This window comes from Saimiri boliviensis, chromosome 2, assembly GCF_048565385.1.
Source record: "Saimiri boliviensis isolate mSaiBol1 chromosome 2, mSaiBol1.pri, whole genome shotgun sequence".
NCBI lineage: Eukaryota > Metazoa > Chordata > Mammalia > Primates > Cebidae > Saimiri > Saimiri boliviensis.
In genome coordinates this window covers 87,080,852-87,101,081 of record NC_133450.1, presented here as the reverse complement: position 1 = coordinate 87,101,081, position 20,230 = coordinate 87,080,852, and the positions used below count along the sequence as shown (strand labels likewise).

Here is a 20,230-nt window from a genome sequence, read left to right as displayed (position 1 = left end):
TGCCTGTAATCCCAGCTACTCAGGGGGCTGAGGCACGAGAATCACTTGAACCAGGGAGGTGGAAGTTGCAATGAGCTGAGATAGTGTCACTGCACTCCAGCCCGGGCCACAGGGTGAGAATCTGCCTTAAAAAAAAAAAAAAAAAAAAAAAACAGTGAAAAGACACAAAGAGAAATATTTGAAACCAGCAAATAAATAAATAAATAAATGAAAAAGAAAAAAGAAAAACAATTTCTCACATACAAGGGAACTAGAATAACATTAATAGCTAATTTCTCATTGGAAATAATTGAGGCCACAAGGCAATAGATGACATATTCATGGTGCTAAAATAAAAATGAGCTGTCAACCAATAATCTTACATCCAGCAAAACTACTTTTCAAAAAACAGGGCAAAATAAAGACATCCCAGAAAAACAAAAACTGAGAGAACTACTTGTTAGAAGACTCACCCTAGAAAAAACACCAAACAAGGTTTGATAGGCTAAAAGCAAGCACCCCAGGCAGTAATTTGAATCCTCATGAAAAAACACAGAACATGGGTAAAGGCAATTATGTATTTATAAAGAGCAGTATAAATGAATATTTTCTCTCCTGTCATAATTGATTTAAAAAGCAACTGTTTAATATGCATATATTATATTGTTACATACATAGAACAATGTACATTACATTACAGATGTAACTTATTTGATAATAGCACAAAGGAGGTGGATGGAGCAAAACTGTATTGAGGGGTAAGGAAATGACAACAGATGGTGTCATTTCAACAGAATACTAGCAAACTTATCCTGCAATATACAAAAAAGATTATATATCATGACCAAGTGAGATTTATTTCAAGAATGCAAGTTTGCTTTAACATCAGAATAGCAATTAGTGTAATAAACCTTATCAACCGAAAAAAAGACAAACCCCTCACGATTATCTTAATAGGTAGAGAAAAACCATTTGACAAAATCCAATACCCTTCATGATAAAAACAGTCAACAAACTAGGGAAATAAAATCTTTCTCAACCTAATAAAGAGCAAATACAAAAAATTCACACTTGGGCTAGGAGAAGCGGCTCATGCCTGCAAATCCTAGCATTTTGGGAGGTCAAAGCAGGTGGATCACTTCAGGTCAGGAGTTCGAGATCAGCTTGGCCAACATGGCGAAACCACACCTCTAACAAAAACAAGCTGGGCATGGTGGCAGACGTCTGTAATCCTGGCTACTTGGGAGGCTGAGGCAGGAGAATCACTTGAACCTGGGGGGCAGAGGTTGCAGTGAGCCAAGATGGCACCACTTCACTCCAGCCTGGGCAAAAGAGAGAGACTCTGTCTCCAAAGGAAAAGAAAAAAAAAAAAAAATCTGCACCTAACATCCTACTTAATAATGAGAGTCTGGATGCTTTCCCCTGAAATCAAAAACAAGACAAGGGTATCTAGTCTCACCACATTTATTCAGCATCATACTGGAGATTCTAGTTAGGGCAATTAGGCAAGAAAATAAAATAAAAGTTATACAGATTGGAAAGGAAAAAGTGAAACTATATTTGCAAACAGCATGATCTTAAGTGTAGAAAATCCTTTTAAAAATCCACTAAAGGGCGGGGCGTGGTGGCTCAAGCCTGTAATCCCAGCACTTTGGGAGGCCGAGGTGGGTGGATCACAAGGTCAAGAGATCGAGACCATCCTGGTCAACATGGTGAAACCCCGTCTCTACTAAAAATACAAAAAATCAGCTGGGCATGGTGGCACGTGCCTGTAATCCCAGCTACTCAGGAGGCTGAGGCAGGAGAATTGCCTGAACCCAGGAGGCGGAGGTTGCGATGAGCCGAGATTGCGCCATTGCACTCCAGCCTGGGTAACAAGAGCGAAACTCTGTCTCAAAAAAAAAAAAAAAAAAAAAAAATCCATCAGAAATTATTAGAAGTAATTAATGAGTTTAGCAAGGTTGCAGGATAAGACCAATAGACAAAATCTATTGTACTTATCTATAATGGCAATTAAAAAACAAAATGATTTGCTATTTACAGTAGCATCAAAAGAATAAAATACTTAGGAATAAATTTTTAAGTGTGAAACTTTTTTTTTTTTTTTTTTTTTTTTGAGACGGAGTTTCGCTCTTGTTACCCAGGCTGGAGTGCAATGGCGCGATCTCGGCTCACCGCAACCTCCGCCTCCTGGGTTCAGGCAATTCTCCTGCCTCAGCCTCCTGAGTAGCTGGGATTACAGGCACATGCCACCATGCCCAGCTGATTTTTTTGTATTTTTAGTAGAGACGGGGTTTCACCATGTCGACCAGGATGGTCTCGAACTCTCGACCTCGTGATCCACCCGCCTCGGCCTCCCAAAGTGCTGGGATTACAGGCTTGAGCCACCGCGCCCGGCAAGTGTGAAACTTTTAAAACTCCAAAATATTGCTGAAACATATTAAAGATGACCAAAATAAATGGAAAGACACCCATGTTCATGGATCCAAATACTTAATTCTGGGGCCAGGCATGGTGACTAACACCTGTAATCCCAACACTTTGGGAGGCTGAAGTGAGAGGATCACTTGCAACCAGGAGTTCAAGATCAGCCTGGGAGAGACCCTGTCTCTACAAAAAATGAAAAAAAAAATTAGCGAGGTGTGCTGGCACATGCCTATATTCCCTGCTACTCAGTAAACTGTGGTGGGAGGATTGCTTGAGCCCAGGAGTTCAAGCTGCAGGAATTTGTGACCATGCCACTGCACTCTATTCTGGGTGACAGAGGAAGACACTGTTTCTTTAAAAAATAAAAAAAAAATTTAAAGAAAGGCTTATTATTTTTTTTTTTTAAGAGACAGGGTCTTGCTCTGTCACCCTGGCTGAAGGGTGATAAGATTATAGCTCCCTGAAACTATAGGCATGTACTACCATGTCCAACTAACTTATCTTATATTTATTTTTTCATAGATACGGGGCCTTGCTATGTTGCCAAAGCTGGTCTTAAACTCCTGGCCTCAAGCAATCCTCCCAGTCCTCCCCTTGGCCTCCCAAACCCCTGAGATTACAGGCATGAGACACTGAACCCACTAAAAGACTTAATTTTTTTTAAATGGCAATATTCCCCAAACAGATCTACAGATTCAACACAGTCACTATCAATATTCCAACTGGTTTCTTTGCAACAACTGACAAACTGAACCTAAATTTCTTCTTCTTCTTTTTTTTTTAAATTTGAGACAAAGTTTTTCTCTGTCACCCAGGCTGGAGTGCAGTGGCACAATCCCAGCTCACTGCAACCTCTGCTTCCCAGGTTCAAGAGACTCTCCTGCCTCAGCCTCCCAGGAGCTGAGATTACATGAATGCGTCATCATACCCAGCTAATTTTTGTATTTTTAGTAGAGATGGGGTTTCAGCATGTTGGCCAGGCTGGTCTCAAACTCCTGATCTCAGGTGATCCCACTGCCTCAGTCTCCCAAAGTGCTGGGATTACAAGTGTGAGCCACCACGTCTGGCCTGATCCTAAATTTCTTTTTTTTGAGACAGAGTTTCGCTCTTGTTACCCAGGCTGGAGTGCAATGGCGCGATCTCGGCTCACCACAACCTCCGCCTCCTGGGTTCAGGCAATTCTCCTGCCTCAGCCTCCTAAGTAGCTGGGATTACAGGCACACGCCACCATGCCCAGCTAATTTTTTGTATTTTTAGTAGAGACGGGGTTTCACCATGTTGACCAGGTTGGTCTCGATCTCTCGACCTCGTGATCCACCCGCCTCGGCCTCCCAAAGTGCTGGGATTACAGGCTTGAGCCACCGCGCCCGGCTGATCCTAAATTTCATATGGAAATACTATGGACCTAAAGCTGCCAACACAATCTTGAAAAGAAAAGGATGAAGTTGGAGGACTCACACTTCTCAATTTGAAAATTTATCACAAAGCTATGGTAATCAAGACAGTGCGGTACCAGTGTTAAGAAAAGAATTGAGAATCAATGGAATAAAATTGAGAGTCCACAAATAAATCTATATATCTATTGCGAAGTGATTTTCAACTAGTGTGCCAAGATAATTTGATGGGTGAAAGAATAGACTTTTCAACACATTATGCTGGGATAAATAGATATCCACAAGGAAATGAATAAATTTGGAACCTTGCCTAAAAAAATTAACTCAAAATGAATCAAAGGCCTAAATGTAAGAACTGAAACTATAAAACTTAAAAAGAAAATATAGGCATAAATCTTTGTGACCTGCATTAGGCAACAGTTTCTTAAATATGATACCCCAAACACTAGCAAGTGAAGAAAAGATTATATACATAGTTGATCTCTCAAATCAGCTGTGTTTTTTTATTAATAATAAAATATTCTGCAAAGGAGACTTTTGGCAGCTCTTTAATGAATGTAGGAAAAGTTGGTAGACCCACCTCTTCACCTAAAAATTTTAGGGCCAGGTGTGGTGGCTCACCTCTGTAATCCCAGCACTTTGGGAGGCCAAGGTGGGTGGATCACCTGAGGTCGGTAATTTGAGACCAGCCTGACCAACACGGAGAAACCCTGTCTCTACTAAAAATACAAAATTAGCTGGGCATAGTGGCGCATTCCTGTAATCCCAGCTGCTCAGGAGGCTGAGGCAGGAGAATCGCTTGATCCTGGGAGACCGAGGTTGAGGTGAGCCGAGATGGCACCACTGCACTCCAGTCTGGGCAATAAGAGTGAAACTCCGCCTCAAAACAAACAAACAGAGATTAAAAACTTTTACGTTGGGCCGGGCGCAGTGGCTCAAGCCTGTAATCCCAGCACTTTGGGAGGCCGAGGCGGGTGGATCACGAGGTCGAGAGATCGAGACCATCCTGGTCAAAATGGTGAAACCCCGTCTCTACTAAAAATACAAAAAAATAGCTGGGCATGGTGGCACGTGCCTGTAATCCCAGCTACTCAGGAGGCTGAGGCAGGAGGATTGCCTGAACCCAGGAGGCGGAGGTTGCGGTGAGCCGAGATCGCGCCATTGCACTCCAGCCTGGGTAACAAGAGCAAAACTCCGTCTCAAAAAAAAAAAAAAAAAAAAAAAACTTTTACGTTTCAAAAGATACGAGAAACTGAAAAGACATCTCTGACTGTGACAATAAGTTTTCAAATCAGGTATCTGATAAGGGAATATATATATATATATATATATATATATATATATATATACAAAACTCCTACAGCGCAATAATAAAAAGACAATTACCAATTTTAAAATGAGCAAGGAATCTGAATGTATTTCTCTAAAGTAGATATGCCAATGACCAAAAAGCACATTAACATATTAAAAGATGTTCAACAACATTAGTCCTCAGGGGGATCCAATCAAAACCACAGTGAGATCCTCTTCAAACCCACTAGGATGGCTATAATCAAAAAGATAGAAAACAGCTGTTAGTGAGGATGTGAAGACATCAGAACCCTCAGACACTGCTGGTGGCACTGTAAAGTGGTGGCCACTTTGGCAAACAGTATAGCTGCACTGTTCCTCTAAAGTTAAATATAGAGTTATCATGCTACTCCGCATTTTCATTCTAGGTACATATCCAAGAGAAATGAAAACCTATGAGCACACAAAAACAAACAGACAAATGTTCACAGCAGCATTATTTAAAATAGCTCAAAAATGGAAACAACCCAAATGTCCCACTAATGGATGGATTTTTAAAATGCAGTATACAATGAGATACTTACTATGCAGCTATAAGAAGGAAGTACTGATATATGCTAAAACATGGATGAACCCTAAAAACGTTAAGCTAAGTGTCAGAAGGCAGTCTTAAGGGAACACATTCACTTGGAATGCTCAGAAGAGGGAAGCCCATTAGAGAGAGAATGTAGGCCTGCCATGGATTGGGGAATCAGGGAGGCTGGGGAAAAATGGGGGAGTGACTGCTAACGGGTATGGGGTTTCTTTTTGGATGATAAAAATGTTATGCAATAGATTGTGGTGATGACTACGTGACTCTGTGAATATACTAAAAACCACTGAATTGTGTACTTTAAATAGGAGACTTATAAGGTATGTGAATTAGACCTCTCCCTGAACCACTAAGCTGTTCAGGGAGAGAGAGAGGAAGGAGGCCATCTATTGGGTGTCTTCAGGCCTCATCAAGTCCTGTTTAGAGGGTGCTATGCCACGTGAGCTGAATGTGGATCTTACCTCCATGGAGAACTTCCTTGTGCCCTTCTGAGCTGGATTTACAGGGGGAAAAAATCAAGGCCCATTTCCTACTTATTATATCACCAATGGACCCACAAAAACTAAAAAATTAAATATAAAATAATATAGAAGCCTAGTAACTTAAGAATAACTCTTTAAAAAGTTCATACCCCTTCAATACAATTACATAATCAATGCAAGAAGGCCAAGAAACTTTTCCAAAGAATTTTTATTTCCCATGAATTCATTTCAACCATCAAGTCTTAACAGCATTCCAAGAGAAAGACTAATATAGTCACAAAATAAAGCAAAAATGTCTGGTACTTATAACAAACGTTTTTGATGCCTTTAGAGTGGAAGTTTTTGTTACAGGGAAGGAGAGAAGTTGATAAGAACCTGAAGAATATGATTCCTGAGAATATTTTAGAATAATTTTCTATTTTTTTTTTTTTGAACATAAACTCAAGATTTTATTGTCTTCATAAAAGATGACACTTAGAATTGGATCACTTGGCCCTTTCTCTTCTTATCTCCTCCCAATTCAAAATGCTTGCATCTTTTAATAGCCAGCATTCTCTTAGATCTGCAGTTGGGCTCAACGCACTCGAGCCTTAGCACAATCTTCTTTGTAGTTTTAGCCTTTTTCCGGAAAATCGGCTTAGTCTGCCCACCATAGCCACTCTGCTTCCTGTCATAACGCCGCTTTCCCTGGGCATACAGAGAATCCTTGCCCTTCTTGTACTGTGTCACTTTGTGGGGTTGGTGCTTGCCACACTTCTTACAGAAAGTCCGGCGGGTTTTAGGAACGTTCACCATTTTTGCGTGAGCGCTACCGGCACGGAAAAGTAATTTTCTACTTTGTATTAGAAGCAGCATCCTAAGGACAGTGTCACTGCTCTTGCCCCTGAGATGATAAAGCTACCATTGGTTGCAGGCCCACTCCATCGCATGCAGGGCACCAACCCTCTCACGTGTATTCCCTCACTTGATCTTCATCCACAACTCAAGAGGCTGTGGAGATCCTCAATGTCCTCCTAAAGTCCCTATTTTGACCTGTAGCTCTCAAGTTCTTCTAACTCCCTGCTGTCCTGAGAGGTATCACAGAGCTGGGATTTCTTTCAAGCCGAACTCCACTACTAAGGAGTCAAGGTTTTCCAGTCCTATTAAAGTGACTGTCTAGGTCACCTCTTCATTCAAACGGATGATGGATGTTGAGTACCTACTGTTTTCCAGAGACAGTTTCAGGCACTTAGCTACAGAGAAGTAAAACATCTGGAACCCCTCCCACACAGTAAAGTCAGAGTGAGGAAGACAACAGACAGACGCAATAGAGCAGTGATGCTAGGAGAGCTCTTTGGAGTAGGGGTGTCAGGGAAGAATTCCAGAGTGGGTGACATTTGAGCTGAACTTTAAAGACTGGAAACAAATTAGAAAAGGAGGAGGAGGCCAGGCGCGGTGGCTCACACCTGTAATCCCAGCACTTTGGGAGGCCAAGGTGGGCGGATCACTTGAGGTCAGGAGTTAGAGACCAGCCTGGCCAACATGGTAAGACCTCATCTCTACTAAAAAAAAAAAAAATTAGCTGGGCATGGTGGCAGGCACTTGTAGTCCCAGCTACTCAGGAGGCTGAGGCACAAGAATCACTTGAACCCGGGAGGCAGAGGCTGCAGTGAACCAACATTGTGCCACCGCACTCCAGCTTGGACAATAGAGTGACACTTGTCTCAAAAATAAAAACAAAATAAAATAAAAGGAGGAAGAAAGGCATGCTAGGTACAACAACAGCATATACAAAGGTGTAGGGACAGAAGAGCATGGTTTATTCAGGGACTAACAAAGAGTTGATCACTGCTGAAAGGTACAGTGCAAGGGTAGAGAGAGGAGAGGAAGTCAACAGGGCGTCATCACCAAGGACCACACTAAGGAAACTGGACTTCATCCTGATGAGGACAGAAAACCACAGAAGGAGGGTGATCAACCTGTCCCCCAGGCAATCCACGTAGCCTTCTGCTTAGACCGATCTTTATCCAGCAGACCCAAACACACATGCCCAGCATTCAAGTCCCTCAACATGTTGTCTGCACAAATTCACCCTAACACCTCCCCTCCCTGCTCCAGAGGCCTTGCATGCTGAAGGTCCTTGTTCTTTCTTCCACTCAACCCCTTGCAGACTACCCTGACTGCCACCTCCGGCTGATGGGAAGTGCCATTTGCTCCTCAGCTCCAGCACTGATTCGTATTCATGTGCTTGGCTCTTAGCAGCAGCAGAGGGCAGAAGAGACCCATAAATACTTCGGACAAATTTGTCCCAGCCAGATAAAAATAGCCCCAGACACAGACCTGGTGCAGGGCTTCCCAGACTTTCCCATGCATATGAATTCAGCGATCTTGTTAAAATGCAAATTCTAATTCAGTAGTGGCAGGGTGGGATGGAAATGGTACTTTTTTTTTTTAAATGTTTTCTTTTTTTTTAAAAGATGGGGTTTCACCATGATGGCCAGGCTGGTCTTGAACTCCTGACCTCAGGTGATCCACCCACCTTGGCCTCCCAAAGTGCTAGGATTACAAGCGTGAGCCACGGCACCCAGCTTTTTTTTTTTTTTTTTTAAATTTTTTTTTTTTTTGAAATGGTACATTGCTAACAAGCTCCCAGGTGATGTTGAGGCTGCTGGTCCACGCAGCACACTTTGAGATAACAGCACTTTTTTTTTTTTTTTTTTTTTTTGGAGACAGAGTCTCGCTCTATCACGCAAGCTGGAGTGCAGTGGCGTGATCTTGGCTCACTGCAACCTCAGCCTTCCAGGTTCAAGCAACTCTCCTGCCTCAACCTCCTGAGTAGTTGGGACTACAGGCACATGCCGCCATGCCTGGCTAATTTTTGTATTTTTACTAGAAACGGGGTTTCACCATATTGGTCAGGCTAGTCTTGAACTCCTGACCTTGTGATCCACCCAACTCAGCCTCCTAAAGTGCTGGGATTACAGGCGGGAGCCACTGCACCCAGCCAAAAACAGCACTTTTCAGATTGAGGAGAAATATGTTTTTTCTAAATTTCCAATCTTTCCCAGACCAATACACTTCAGGAAAAAAAATAAAAATGAATAACAGGAAAAATTAAACTTTCAAAATGACATACAAACCATGTCAACTTTATATTATCAGATTCAATAAACATAGTATTACTCTATCAAATTACAAGGTCAGCTGAGTGAGTTCTCCCATCATTCTTCTCATGAAGACAACATCAACTGCAGTAACAAAAGAAACCCAAGGCACCCTCCAACCAGGTTTAACTCCTGCCACTGGATTTTATGGCCAAAGCAGGGAGGAAATGTACTAAAGGAACACAAGGCAATTGTTTTGGGGCTCCATTAATATATTCCCCACTATAACAGAGTTTATAGAAAATGATTTTTGATGGGCAGAGACCCCAACGTTTGGACACCTACCTTGCCACTCTTCCTCGAAGATCTCCCAAACCGGAGAGCTGGCGCATCTCCAGGGTCTTTAAGGCAGAATTAGTTCCATAGCTAATATTGTCCCGGGCACGAATCTGCTCCTGGAGTACCTGGGCAACATAAAAACCAGTAAAAGAGTCATCTGAGAATTCACATGCTTCCACAAAACCATCTATACTTTTGGCAAAAATGATAATGTTTAACTCAGTCTTTCATAAGCGACTCCTTTTCTTTCTTTTTTTATTTTTATTTTTTTTTTTGAGACTCCTTTTCAACTGATACACATTCAAGCAGAAAACTAGGAGGCCTAGAAAGAGAGAGACCTTTGAGGCTGTTCCCAGAACAAGTTCCTTAATTTACCATCAAAAACTGAGTTCCTTCAGTTTTATTCTTTCTTCCTTAGTAATGAAGCCATTTTCTTTCTTCCTTCTTTCCTTCTTTGTTTCTTTCTTTCTTTCTCTCTCTCTCTCTTTTTTTGGAGTCTCACTCTGTTGCTCAGACTGCAGTGCAGTGGCACAATCTCGGCTCACCACAACCTCCATCTCCCAGGTTCAAGTGATTCTCCTGCCTCAGCCTCCCAAGTAGCTGGGATTACAGGCGACCGCCACTATGCCCAGCTAATTTTTTATATTTTTAGTAGAGAGGGGGTTTCACCATGTTGGTCAGGCTGGTCTTGAACTCCTGACCTCAGGTCTCCCAAACTGCTAGGATTACAGGCTTGAGCCACCATACCCGGCCTCATTTTCTTTATTTTCCTTTCTTTTGTTCTTTTATTTTTTGAGATGGAGTCTCTCTCTGTTGCCCAGGCTGGAGTGCAGGGGCGCAATCTCAGCTCACTGCAACTTCTGCCTCCCAGGTTCAAGCAATTCTCCTGTCTCAGCCTCCCAAGTAGCCGGATTACAGGCATGTGCCACCACACCTGGCTAAGTTTTGTATTTTTAGTACAGATGGAGTTTCACCATCTTGGCCAGGCTGTTCTTGAACTCCTGACCTCAGGCTACCCACCTGCCTCGGCCTCCCAAAGTGCTGGGGTTACAGGTGTGAGCCAGGCACTGGCTGGCATTGTCTTCATAATACAGTGTTTGCTGGTTCCATAGATTGGATATGGAATGTTTTCCTTTTTCAATATTTTAATTGCAGTTTTGAATTTCTTTTTGATCTAAGGATATGTTAGGCATCTAAGGATTACTTAGAAATGTGTTTTTTCGCCGGGCGCGGTGGCTCAAGCCCGTAATCCCAGCACTTTGGGAGGCCGAGGCGGGTGGATCACGAGGTCAAGAGATCGAGACCATACTGGTCAACATGGTGAAACCCCGTCTCTACTAAAAATACAAAAAATTAGCTGGGCATGGTGGCGCATGCCTGTAATCCCAGCTACTCAGGAGGCTGAGGCAGGAGAATTGCCTGAATCCAGGAGGCGGAGGTTGAGGTGAGCCAAGATCGCGCCATTGCACTCCAGCCTGGGTAATAAGAGCGTAACTCCGTCTCAAAAAAAAAAAAAAAAAAAAAAGAAATGTGTTTTTTCATTTTCAAGCAGTTAAGGCTTTTGTTGGTTATTTGTATTATTTATTTCTAATTGTACTGACTTGTGATTAAAAAAAAAAATTCCTGCTGGGCACAGTGACTCATGCCTGTAATTCCAGCACCTTGTGAGGCTTGAGGTGGGCAGATCACCTGAGGTTGGGAGTTTGGGACCAGCCTGACCAACATGGAAAAACCTCATCTCTATTAAAAATACAAAAAATTAGCCAGGCATGACGGTGGACACCTGTAATCTCAGCTACTTGAGAGGCTGAGGCAGGAGAACTGCTTCAACCCGGGCGGTGGAGGTTGTGGTGAGCCGAGATCGTGTTATTGCAATTCAGCCTGGGCAACAAGAGTGAAACTCCATCCCAAAAAAATAAAATAAAATAAATTAAAAAATAAATATGTCTGACACAGTGGCTCATGCCTGTAATCCTAGCACTTTGGGAGGCTGAGGTGAAAGGATCACTTGAGGCCAGAAGTTCGAGCCCAGCCTAAGTAATAAAGTAAGACCATATCTCTACAAAAAAATTTCAATTCACGTAAAATTTCTTCTCCTAAGTAATTAGTATTTCTTCTCTGTCTGTTTCTTTTTCTCCTCTGAAACTCCTATTATGGACATGCTGGGCGTCCTGGATCTGTCTGCAAGGTTTTTAGCTTTTCCCTTGGGCTTCCTCTCTCTTTGCCTTTGGTTGTAATGTCTCAGGGATTTCTTCTATTTTGTCTTGGGGCAACTGATTGCCTCTCAACCTACTGACTTTGCTTTAATTTTTAATTTTTGTGGGTACATGGTAGATATATATATTTATGGGGTATATGGAATTTATTTTTAAAATGAGTCTCACTCTGTCACCAAGGCTGGAGTGCAGTGGTGAGATCTCAGCTCACTGCAACCTCCACTATCCATGTTCAAGCAATTCTCCCTGCCTCAGACTCCTGAGTAGCTGGGATTACAGAGGCCTGCTATCACATCCAGCTGATTTTTGTATTTTTTAGTTGAGATGGGGTTTTTCCATATTGGCCAGGCTGGTCTTGAACTCCTCACCTCAGGTGATCTGCCTGCCTCAGCCTCCCAAAGTGCTGGGATTACAGACATGAGCCACCATGCCCTGCCATGGGCTACTTTGATACAGACATACAATGTGTACTAATGACATCAGGGTGAATGACGTATCCATCACCTCAGGTATTTATCATTTCTATTACAAACAACCCAATTATACTCTTTTCAGTTATTTTTATATGTGCAATTAAATTATTATTGATTATAGTCACCCTGTTGTGCTATCAAATACTACATCTTACTATTTTTAATACCCATTAAGCATCCACATTTCCACACCACCCCCCACTGTCCTCCTCAGCCTCTCATAACCATCATTGCACCCTCTATCTCCATGAGTTCAATTGTTTCAATGTTTAGCTCCCACAAATGAGTGAGAACATGCGAAGTTTATCTTTCTGTGCTTGGCTTATTTCATTTTACTTAACATAATGACCTCTGGTTCAATCCATGTTGTTGCAAATGACAGAACCTCATTCTCTCTTATGCTTAATACACTCCTTTGAGTATGGAGCACACTTTTTTTTTTTTTTTTTTTTGAGATGGAGTTTCGCTCTTGTGACCCAGGCTGGAGTGCAATGGCGCAATCTCACCTCACCGCAACCTCCACCTCCTGGGTTCAGGCAATTCTCCTGCCTCAGCCTCCTGAGTAGCTGGGATTACAGGCATGCGCCACCATGCCCAGCTAATTTTTTGTATATTTATTAGAGACGGGGTTTCACCATGTTGACCAGGATGGTCTCGATCTCTTGACCTCGTGAACCACCCGCCTCGGCCTCCCAAAGTGCTGGGATTACAGGTGTGAGCCACCGCGCCCGGCCGGAGCACACTTCTTTATCCATTTGCCTGCTGATGGACACTTGGGCTGCCCCAAATCTTGGCTATGGTGGATAGTGCTGCAATCAACTTGGGAGTGCAGCTATCTCTTCATATACTGATATCCTTTCCTGTGAGTATATACCTAACAGTGGGATTGCTGGATCGTATGGTAGCTCTATTTTTAGTTTTCTGAGGTACCTCCAAACTCTTCTCCACAGTTGTTGTACTACTTTACATTCCCATTAACACTGTATGAGTGTTCCCTTTTCTCTAAATCCTTGTCAGCATTTGATATTGCCTGTCTTTTGGATAAAAGCTATTTTAACTGAGGTGACATGATATCTCATTGTAGTTTTGTTTGTTTTTTGAGACTGAATCTCACTGTCACCAGGCTGTAGTGTAGTGGCATGACTGGCATGATTTCGACTCACTGCAACCTCCACCTCCTGGGTTCAAGCAATTCTCGTGCCTCAGCCTCGCTAGTAGCTGGGCTTACAGGCATGCAACACCACACCAGGCTAATTTTTTTTTTGTATTTTTAGTAGAGATGGGGTTTCACCATGTTGGCCAGGCTGGTCTCCAATCCCTGGTTTCAAGTAATCTACCTGTCTCAGCCTCACGAAGTGCCAGGATTTCAGGTGTGAGCCACTGCACCCAGCCAACATCTCACTGTAGTTTTGACTTGTATTCCTCTGATGATCAGTGATGTTGAGCACCTTTTCGTATACCTGTTTGCCATTGGCATGTCTTCTTTTGAATAACGTCTATTCAGATCTTTTGCTCATGTTTTAAACAGGTTATTTGATATTTTCTTATAGAGTTGTTTGAGCTTCTTATATATTCTGGTGATTATTCCCTTGTCAGATGGATAGTTTGCAACCAAGTTCTCCCATTCAGTGGGTTGCCCCTTCACTTTGTTGTTTCTTTTGCTATGCAGCAGCTTTTTAACTTAATGTGATCCCATTTGCCCATTGTTGCTTTTGTTGCTGTGCTTGTGAGATATTCCTCAAGAAATCTTCGCCCACTCCAAGGTTCTAAAGAGTTTATCCAATGTTTTCTTTTAGTTGCTTCATAGTTTGACACCTTAGATGTAAGCCTTTTCTTCAAAACTTTTATTTTTGGTTAGGGGGTACATGTGAAGGTTTTTTACATAAACTCATGCCATTAAGTGTTTATTGTACAGACTATTTCTGTAAGATAATTAAAGATAACTATTGTGCCATAAGTATTTATTGTACAGATTATTTCTGTAAGATAATTAAAGATAACCGTTTAATTGGTTGTTGTACAGATTCTGTACATTAAGCTCAGTACCTGATAGTTACCTTTTCTGCTCCTCTCCAATCTTTAATCAATTTTAAACTTGATTTTTGTATATGATATAAAATAGAGGTCTAGTTTCATTCTCCTGCATATGGATATTCAGTTTTCCCATTACCACTTATTGAACAGACTGTCCTTTCCCCCATTGCATGATCTTGGCACCTTTTTCAAAAATGAGTTCACTGTAGATGTATGGATTTGTTTCTGGGTTCTCTATTCTGTTCCACTGGTCTGTGTATCTTTTTTTTTTTTTTTTTTTTTTTTTTTTTTTTGCCAGTGTCATACTCTTTTGGTTACTATAGCTCTGTAGTATAATTGGAAGTCAGGTAATGTGACTTCTCTAGTTTTGTTCTTTTGCTCAGGATAATTCTGGCTATCTGGGTATTTTGTGGTTCCATATAAACTTTAGGATTTTTTTTTTTAATTTCTGTGAAGAAGGTCATTGGTATTTTGATAAAGATTGCATTGAATATGTAGATTGCTTTGGGTAGTGCAGAATTTTCCTTTTTTTTTTTTTTGAGATGAAGTCCCACTCTGCCACCCATGCTGGAATGCAGTGGCTCAATCTCAGCTCACTGCAACCTCCGTCTCCCAGGTTAAAGCCTCCTGAGTAGCTGGTATTACAGGTGCCCACCACCACACCTGGCTAATTTTTGTATTTTCAGTAGAGACAGTGTTTCACTATGTAGGCCAGGCTGGTCTTGAACTCTTGACCGCAAATGATCCACCCATCTCGGCCTCCCAAAGGGCTGGGATTACAGGTGTGAGCCACTGCACTCGGCAACATTTTAACAATATTATGTATTTCGATCCATGAACATGGAATATCTTTCCATTTTTGTGTGTCTTCTTCAACTATTCACATCAGTGTTTTATAGTTTTCATTGCAGAGATCTTTCACTTTTTTGGTTAATTCCTCAGTATGTATGTATGTATGTATGTATGTATTGAGACAGAGTCTTTCACTGTAACCCAGGCTGGAGAGCAGTGGTGCAATCTTGGCTTATTGCAACCTCCACCCACAAGGCACAAGCAATCTTTCCACCTCAGCCTCCTGAGTATCTGAGACTATAGGCACACACCACCACACCCAGCTATTTTTTTGTATTTTTGATAGAGACGGGGTTCACCATGTTACGCAGGCTGGTCTCAAACTCCTGAGCTTAAGCAATCTGCCCACCTTGGCCTCCTAAAGTGCTGGGATTGCAGGCATAAGCCACAGGAAGTGGCCAGTGTTTAATTTTATTTATAGCAATTGTAAATGAGATTACTTTCTTTTTTTTTTTTTTTTTTTGAGACGGAGTTTCGCCCTTGTTACCCAGGCTGGAGTGCAATGGCGTGATCTCGGCTCACCGCAACCTCCGCCTCCTGGGTTCAGGCAATTCTCCTGCCTCAGCCTCCTGAGTAGCTGGTATTACAGGCACGCGCGACCATGCCCAGCTAATTTTTTGTATTTTTAGTAGAGACAGGGTTTCACCATGTTGACCAGGATGGTCTCGATCTCTCGACCTTGTGATCCACCCACCTCGGCCTCCCAAAGTGCTGGGATTACAGGCTTGAGCCACCGCGCCCGGCGAGATTACTTTCTTGATTTCTTCTTCAGACTGTTTCCCATTGTCATATACAAATGCTACTGATTTCTGTATGTTGATTTTGTATCCTGGAACTTTACTGAATTTATCAGTACTAATAGTTTTTGGAGGAGTCTTTAAGTCTTTTCCAAATATAAGATCGTATCATCTGCAAACAAGAATAATTTGACTTCTTCCTTTCCAATTTGGATGCTCTTTCTTTCTCTTGTCTGATTGCCCTAGCTAGGACTTGTAGTACTATGTTGAATAACAGTGGTAAAAGCGGGCATCCTTTTCATGTTGCAGATCTTAAAGGCTTTCCAGTCTTCCCTATTTAGTATGATACTAACTGTGGGTCTGTCATATATGGCTTTTATTATCTTGAGATGTGTTCCTTGTATGCCTAGTTTTTTGAGGACGTTTTTTCTCATGAAGAGATGCTGAATTTTATCACATGCCTTTTCAGCATCAATTGAAATGGTCATATGCTTTGTATTTCATTCTGTTGATATGATGTATCACATTGATTGATTTGCAAATGTTGAACCATCTTTGCATCCCTGGGATAAATCTTCTTGGTCAAGATGAATGATGTTTTTAACATGTTGTTGAATTCAGTTTCCTAGTATTTTCTTGGGGGGTTTTGCATCAATGTTCAAGAGGGATTTTGGCCTGTGGGTTTTTGTTTGTTTTAAATGCATCTTTGTCTGGTTTGGTATCAGGACAATACTGGCCTTGTAGAATGAGTTTGGAAGTATTTCTCCTCCTTTAATTTTCAGAATAGCTAGAGTATGATTGGTATTAATTGTTCTTTAAATGTTTGGTAAATTTTAGCAGTGAAGCCCAATTGGGTCCTGGGCGTTTCTTTGCTTGGAGACTTTTTATTATGGCTTCAATCTCATTACTTGCTACCATCTGCTCAGATTTTGGATTTCTTCATTATTCAGTTGTGGTAGGTTGTATGTGTCTAATAATTTATCCACTTCTAGGTTTTCTAATGTTTTGGCATATAGTTGGTCATAGTAGCCTCCAATGATCATTAGAATTTCTGTGATATCGGCTGTAATGTCTTCCTTTTCATCCCTGATTTTCTTTAGTGGGGTCTTTTCCAGTTTTCTTTTTCTTAGCTAGTCTGGCAAAGTTTGTCAATTCATTTATCCTTTTAAAAACCCAATTTTTTGTTTCATTATTTTTTTTGTATTGTTCTCATTTCATTTATTTCTGCTCTGATCTTCTTTTTTCCCTTTCTTCTACTAACTTCGGGTTTGGTTTGCTCTTGCTTTTCTGATTCTTAGATTGTTTATTTGAAGATTTTCTTCTTCTTTGATGTAGGCACTTATAAATGAAGTAGCAAACAAGCAAAAAGAAAACTAATAAAAAGTAATAACTAGGTAACTAATAACAACTCTATACTTCATTTTCATATATATATATATATATTCAGGAGTGCTGCTAAATCTATACTTTAACATCACCACCACACTTTTCAACTTTTTCTTGTTTCTATTCATAGATTCATAGCTTATTGTACTGTCTGTATCAAGAAACATTGTTATTATTTTTGATTGGTTCATCTTTTCATCTTTCTATTTAAGATAATGAATAGTTTACACACCGCAATTACAGTATCATAATATTATGGGTTTTTCTGTGTACTTACTATTACCAGTGAGTTTTGTACCTGCAGTTGATTTCCCATTGCTTATTAACGTTCTTTTCTTGCATATTGAAGAACTCCCTTTACCATTTCTTGTAGGACAGGCCGGGTGTTGATAAAATCCCTCAGCTTTTGTTTGTCTGGTAAAGTCTTTATTTCTCCTTCATCTTTAAAGGATATTTTCCCCAGATACACTATGGTAGATTTTATGCTAAGTTTTTTTTCCTTCAGCACTTTATGTCATGCCACAAGTCTGCTGCCAAACATATTGGAGCTCCATTGTATGTTATTTGTTTCTCTTGTCTAGCTGCCTTTAGGATTCCTTCTTTATTCTTTACCTTTGGGAGTTTGGTTATTAAATGCTTTGAAAGAGTCTTCTTTGAGTTAAATCTACTTGGTGTTCTATAACCTTCTTGTACCTGAATTTTGATTTCTTGTACTTGAATTTTGATATCTTTTGTTTTTGATATCTTTTATTTGGGAAGTTCTCTGTTATCCCTTTGAATAAACTTTCCACCATTGTCTCTCTCTGTCTCTCCCTCCTCTTAAAAACTAACTTTTATATTTGTCCTTCTGAAGCCACTTTCTAGATCTCATAGGTGTGCATCCTTCTTTTTTTTATTCTTTTTTTATTTTGTCTACTCTGTGTATTTTCAAATAGTCTGTCTTAAAGCTCACTAATTCTTTCTTCTGTTTGATCGATTCTGCTAACAAACCGATGCATTCTTCAGTGTATCACCAGCATTTTTCAGCTCCAGAATTTCTTCTTTTTAATTATTTCAATTTTGTTTTTTGTTTGTTGTTGCTCATTTGTTCGTTTGTTTTCTGAGATGGAGTTTTGCCCTTGTTGTCCAGGCTGGAATGCAGTGGTACACTCTCTGCTCACTGCAACCTCTGTCTCCTGGGTTCAAGCAATCCTCCTGCCTCAGCCTCCTGAGTAGCTGGGATCACAGGTGCCTGCCAACACACCTGGCTAATTTTTTGCATTTTTAGTTGAGACAGGGTTTCATCATGGTGGCCAAGCTGGTCTCAAACTCCTGACCTCAGTTGATTCACCCGCCTTGGCCTCCCAAAATGCTGGGATTATAAGTATCAGCCACTGCAGCTGGCCAATTATTTCAATTTCTTTGTTAAATTTATCTGATAGGATTCTGCATTCCTTCTCTGTGTTATCTTGAATTTCTTTGAGTTTGCTCAAAAAAGCTATTTTGAATTCTCTATCTAAAAGGTCACAGATCTTTGTCTCTCTGGGATTGACTTCTGGCGTCTTATTTAGTTTACTTGGTGAGGTTATGTTTTCCTAGATGGTCTTGATGCTTGTGGATGTTCATCATTGTTTGTACCCATCCTTCTTGGGAAGGCTTTCCAGATATTCAAAGGGACTTGTGTGTTAAACAATCTAAATTTTCGGTCACTGCAGCTGATTCTGCATTAGGGGGTACTCCAAGGCCAGTAACACTCAGTTCTTGCATGCTTGCAGAAGTACTGCCTTGGTGGCCTCGGATAAAATCCAGATTTCTCTGGATTACCAGGCAGAGACTCTCATTCTCTTCCCTTACTTTCTCCCAAACAAGAAAAGTCTTTCTTTCTTGTGCCGAGCTGCCTGTAGCTGGGAGGCGGGACACAAGCACCTCTGTGGCCACCACCACTGAGACTGTGATGGGTCTGACTTGAAGCCAGCAAAGCACTGGATCTTACTCAAGGCCTGGTATTTTCACTACCCGGCCACCCCTATGTTCACCCAAGGCCCTAGGGCTCTACAATCAGCTAGTAGTGAAGCCAGCCAGGTTTGTGTCCCTCCTCTAAGGGCAGCAAGTTCCCCCAGGCTCTAGGCAGGTCCAGAGACGCTGTCCAGGAGCCTGGGCCTAGAATCAGAAACCTTAGAAATCTACCTGGTACCCCATGGATGAACTAGTGCCAAAACCACCTAAGTCCTTGCCACTCTTTCCTCCCTCTCCCCAGGCTGAGGAGTCTCTGTGTGTCCACCACATGTCCACGGGGAAGCAAGCCAGGCTGCTGCCATTGTTTACTTAAGGCCCAAGGACTCTTCCATAAGCTTGTGGTGAATCCTGTCAGGCCTGGGACTCACCCTTCAGGGCAGTGGGCCCTGCCTTTAGCCCAGTGTACATCTGGAGATCCAAGAGTCCAAGAGCCAGGGCCTGGAGTCAGCGACTCCAAGAGCCTGCTTGGTGCTCTTCTCCACTATGGCCAGGCTGGTACCTAAGCTAAAGACAAACTCCCTTTACTTTCCTCTGCTTTTCTCAAGCAGGAGTCTCTCCTCACAGCTACCACAGCTGTGAATGTTTTGGGGCACCCCTAAGGCCAGTGTGTCTCAGAGTCTTACCCAAAGCCATAGAATACTATCTATCTGGTTATCACTGCTGATTGGCAACCCTGCATTCTAAAACAATGTCCCATAAATACTGCACTCTCCCTCCCCCAAACACACAGATTCTCTCTCCTGGCCATGTGGTCTGCTGCTGGCGGATGCGGGAGGGATGGTATCGGTGAGTCAAGACTCTTTCCTATCCTCTTCAGTGCCTCTTTCAGTGACACAATGTTAAAACCAGGTACAGTGATAGCTCCCTGCTTTTTGGTTCTTATGAAGGTGCTTTTTTTTTTTTGAGACAGAGTCTCACTCTGTCATGCAGGCTGGAATGCAATGGCTTGAT

At 41.7% G+C, this 20,230-nt stretch overlaps 2 protein-coding genes across 6 annotated transcripts in view; both read right to left on the bottom strand.

The window, feature by feature from the left end:
* Window positions 1-20,230, bottom strand: part of FAM81A (family with sequence similarity 81 member A) — a 135,006-nt gene that overhangs the window by 26,583 nt on the left and 88,193 nt on the right. For all 5 annotated transcript variants that reach the window (XM_074393846.1, XM_074393845.1, XM_039469083.2 and 2 more), the window contains one exon: window positions 9,593-9,711. In XM_074393846.1, the coding sequence (XP_074249947.1) occupies window positions 9,593-9,711 (119 nt within the window). The remainder of the gene's footprint in view (window positions 1-9,592; window positions 9,712-20,230) is intronic.
* Window positions 6,576-7,002, bottom strand: LOC120363960 (large ribosomal subunit protein eL42). Its single transcript, XM_039469085.2, has one exon. It carries the CDS (start codon window positions 6,957-6,959, stop codon window positions 6,639-6,641), a length of 321 nt encoding a protein of 106 aa, XP_039325019.1. The 5' UTR covers window positions 6,960-7,002; the 3' UTR covers window positions 6,576-6,638.

Bases quoted from the DNA above. Each gene is read 5' to 3' on its own strand.
- LOC120363960 (XM_039469085.2), bottom strand. From the start codon at position 6,959: ATGGTGAACGTTCCTAAAACCCGCCGGACTTTCTGTAAGAAGTGTGGC.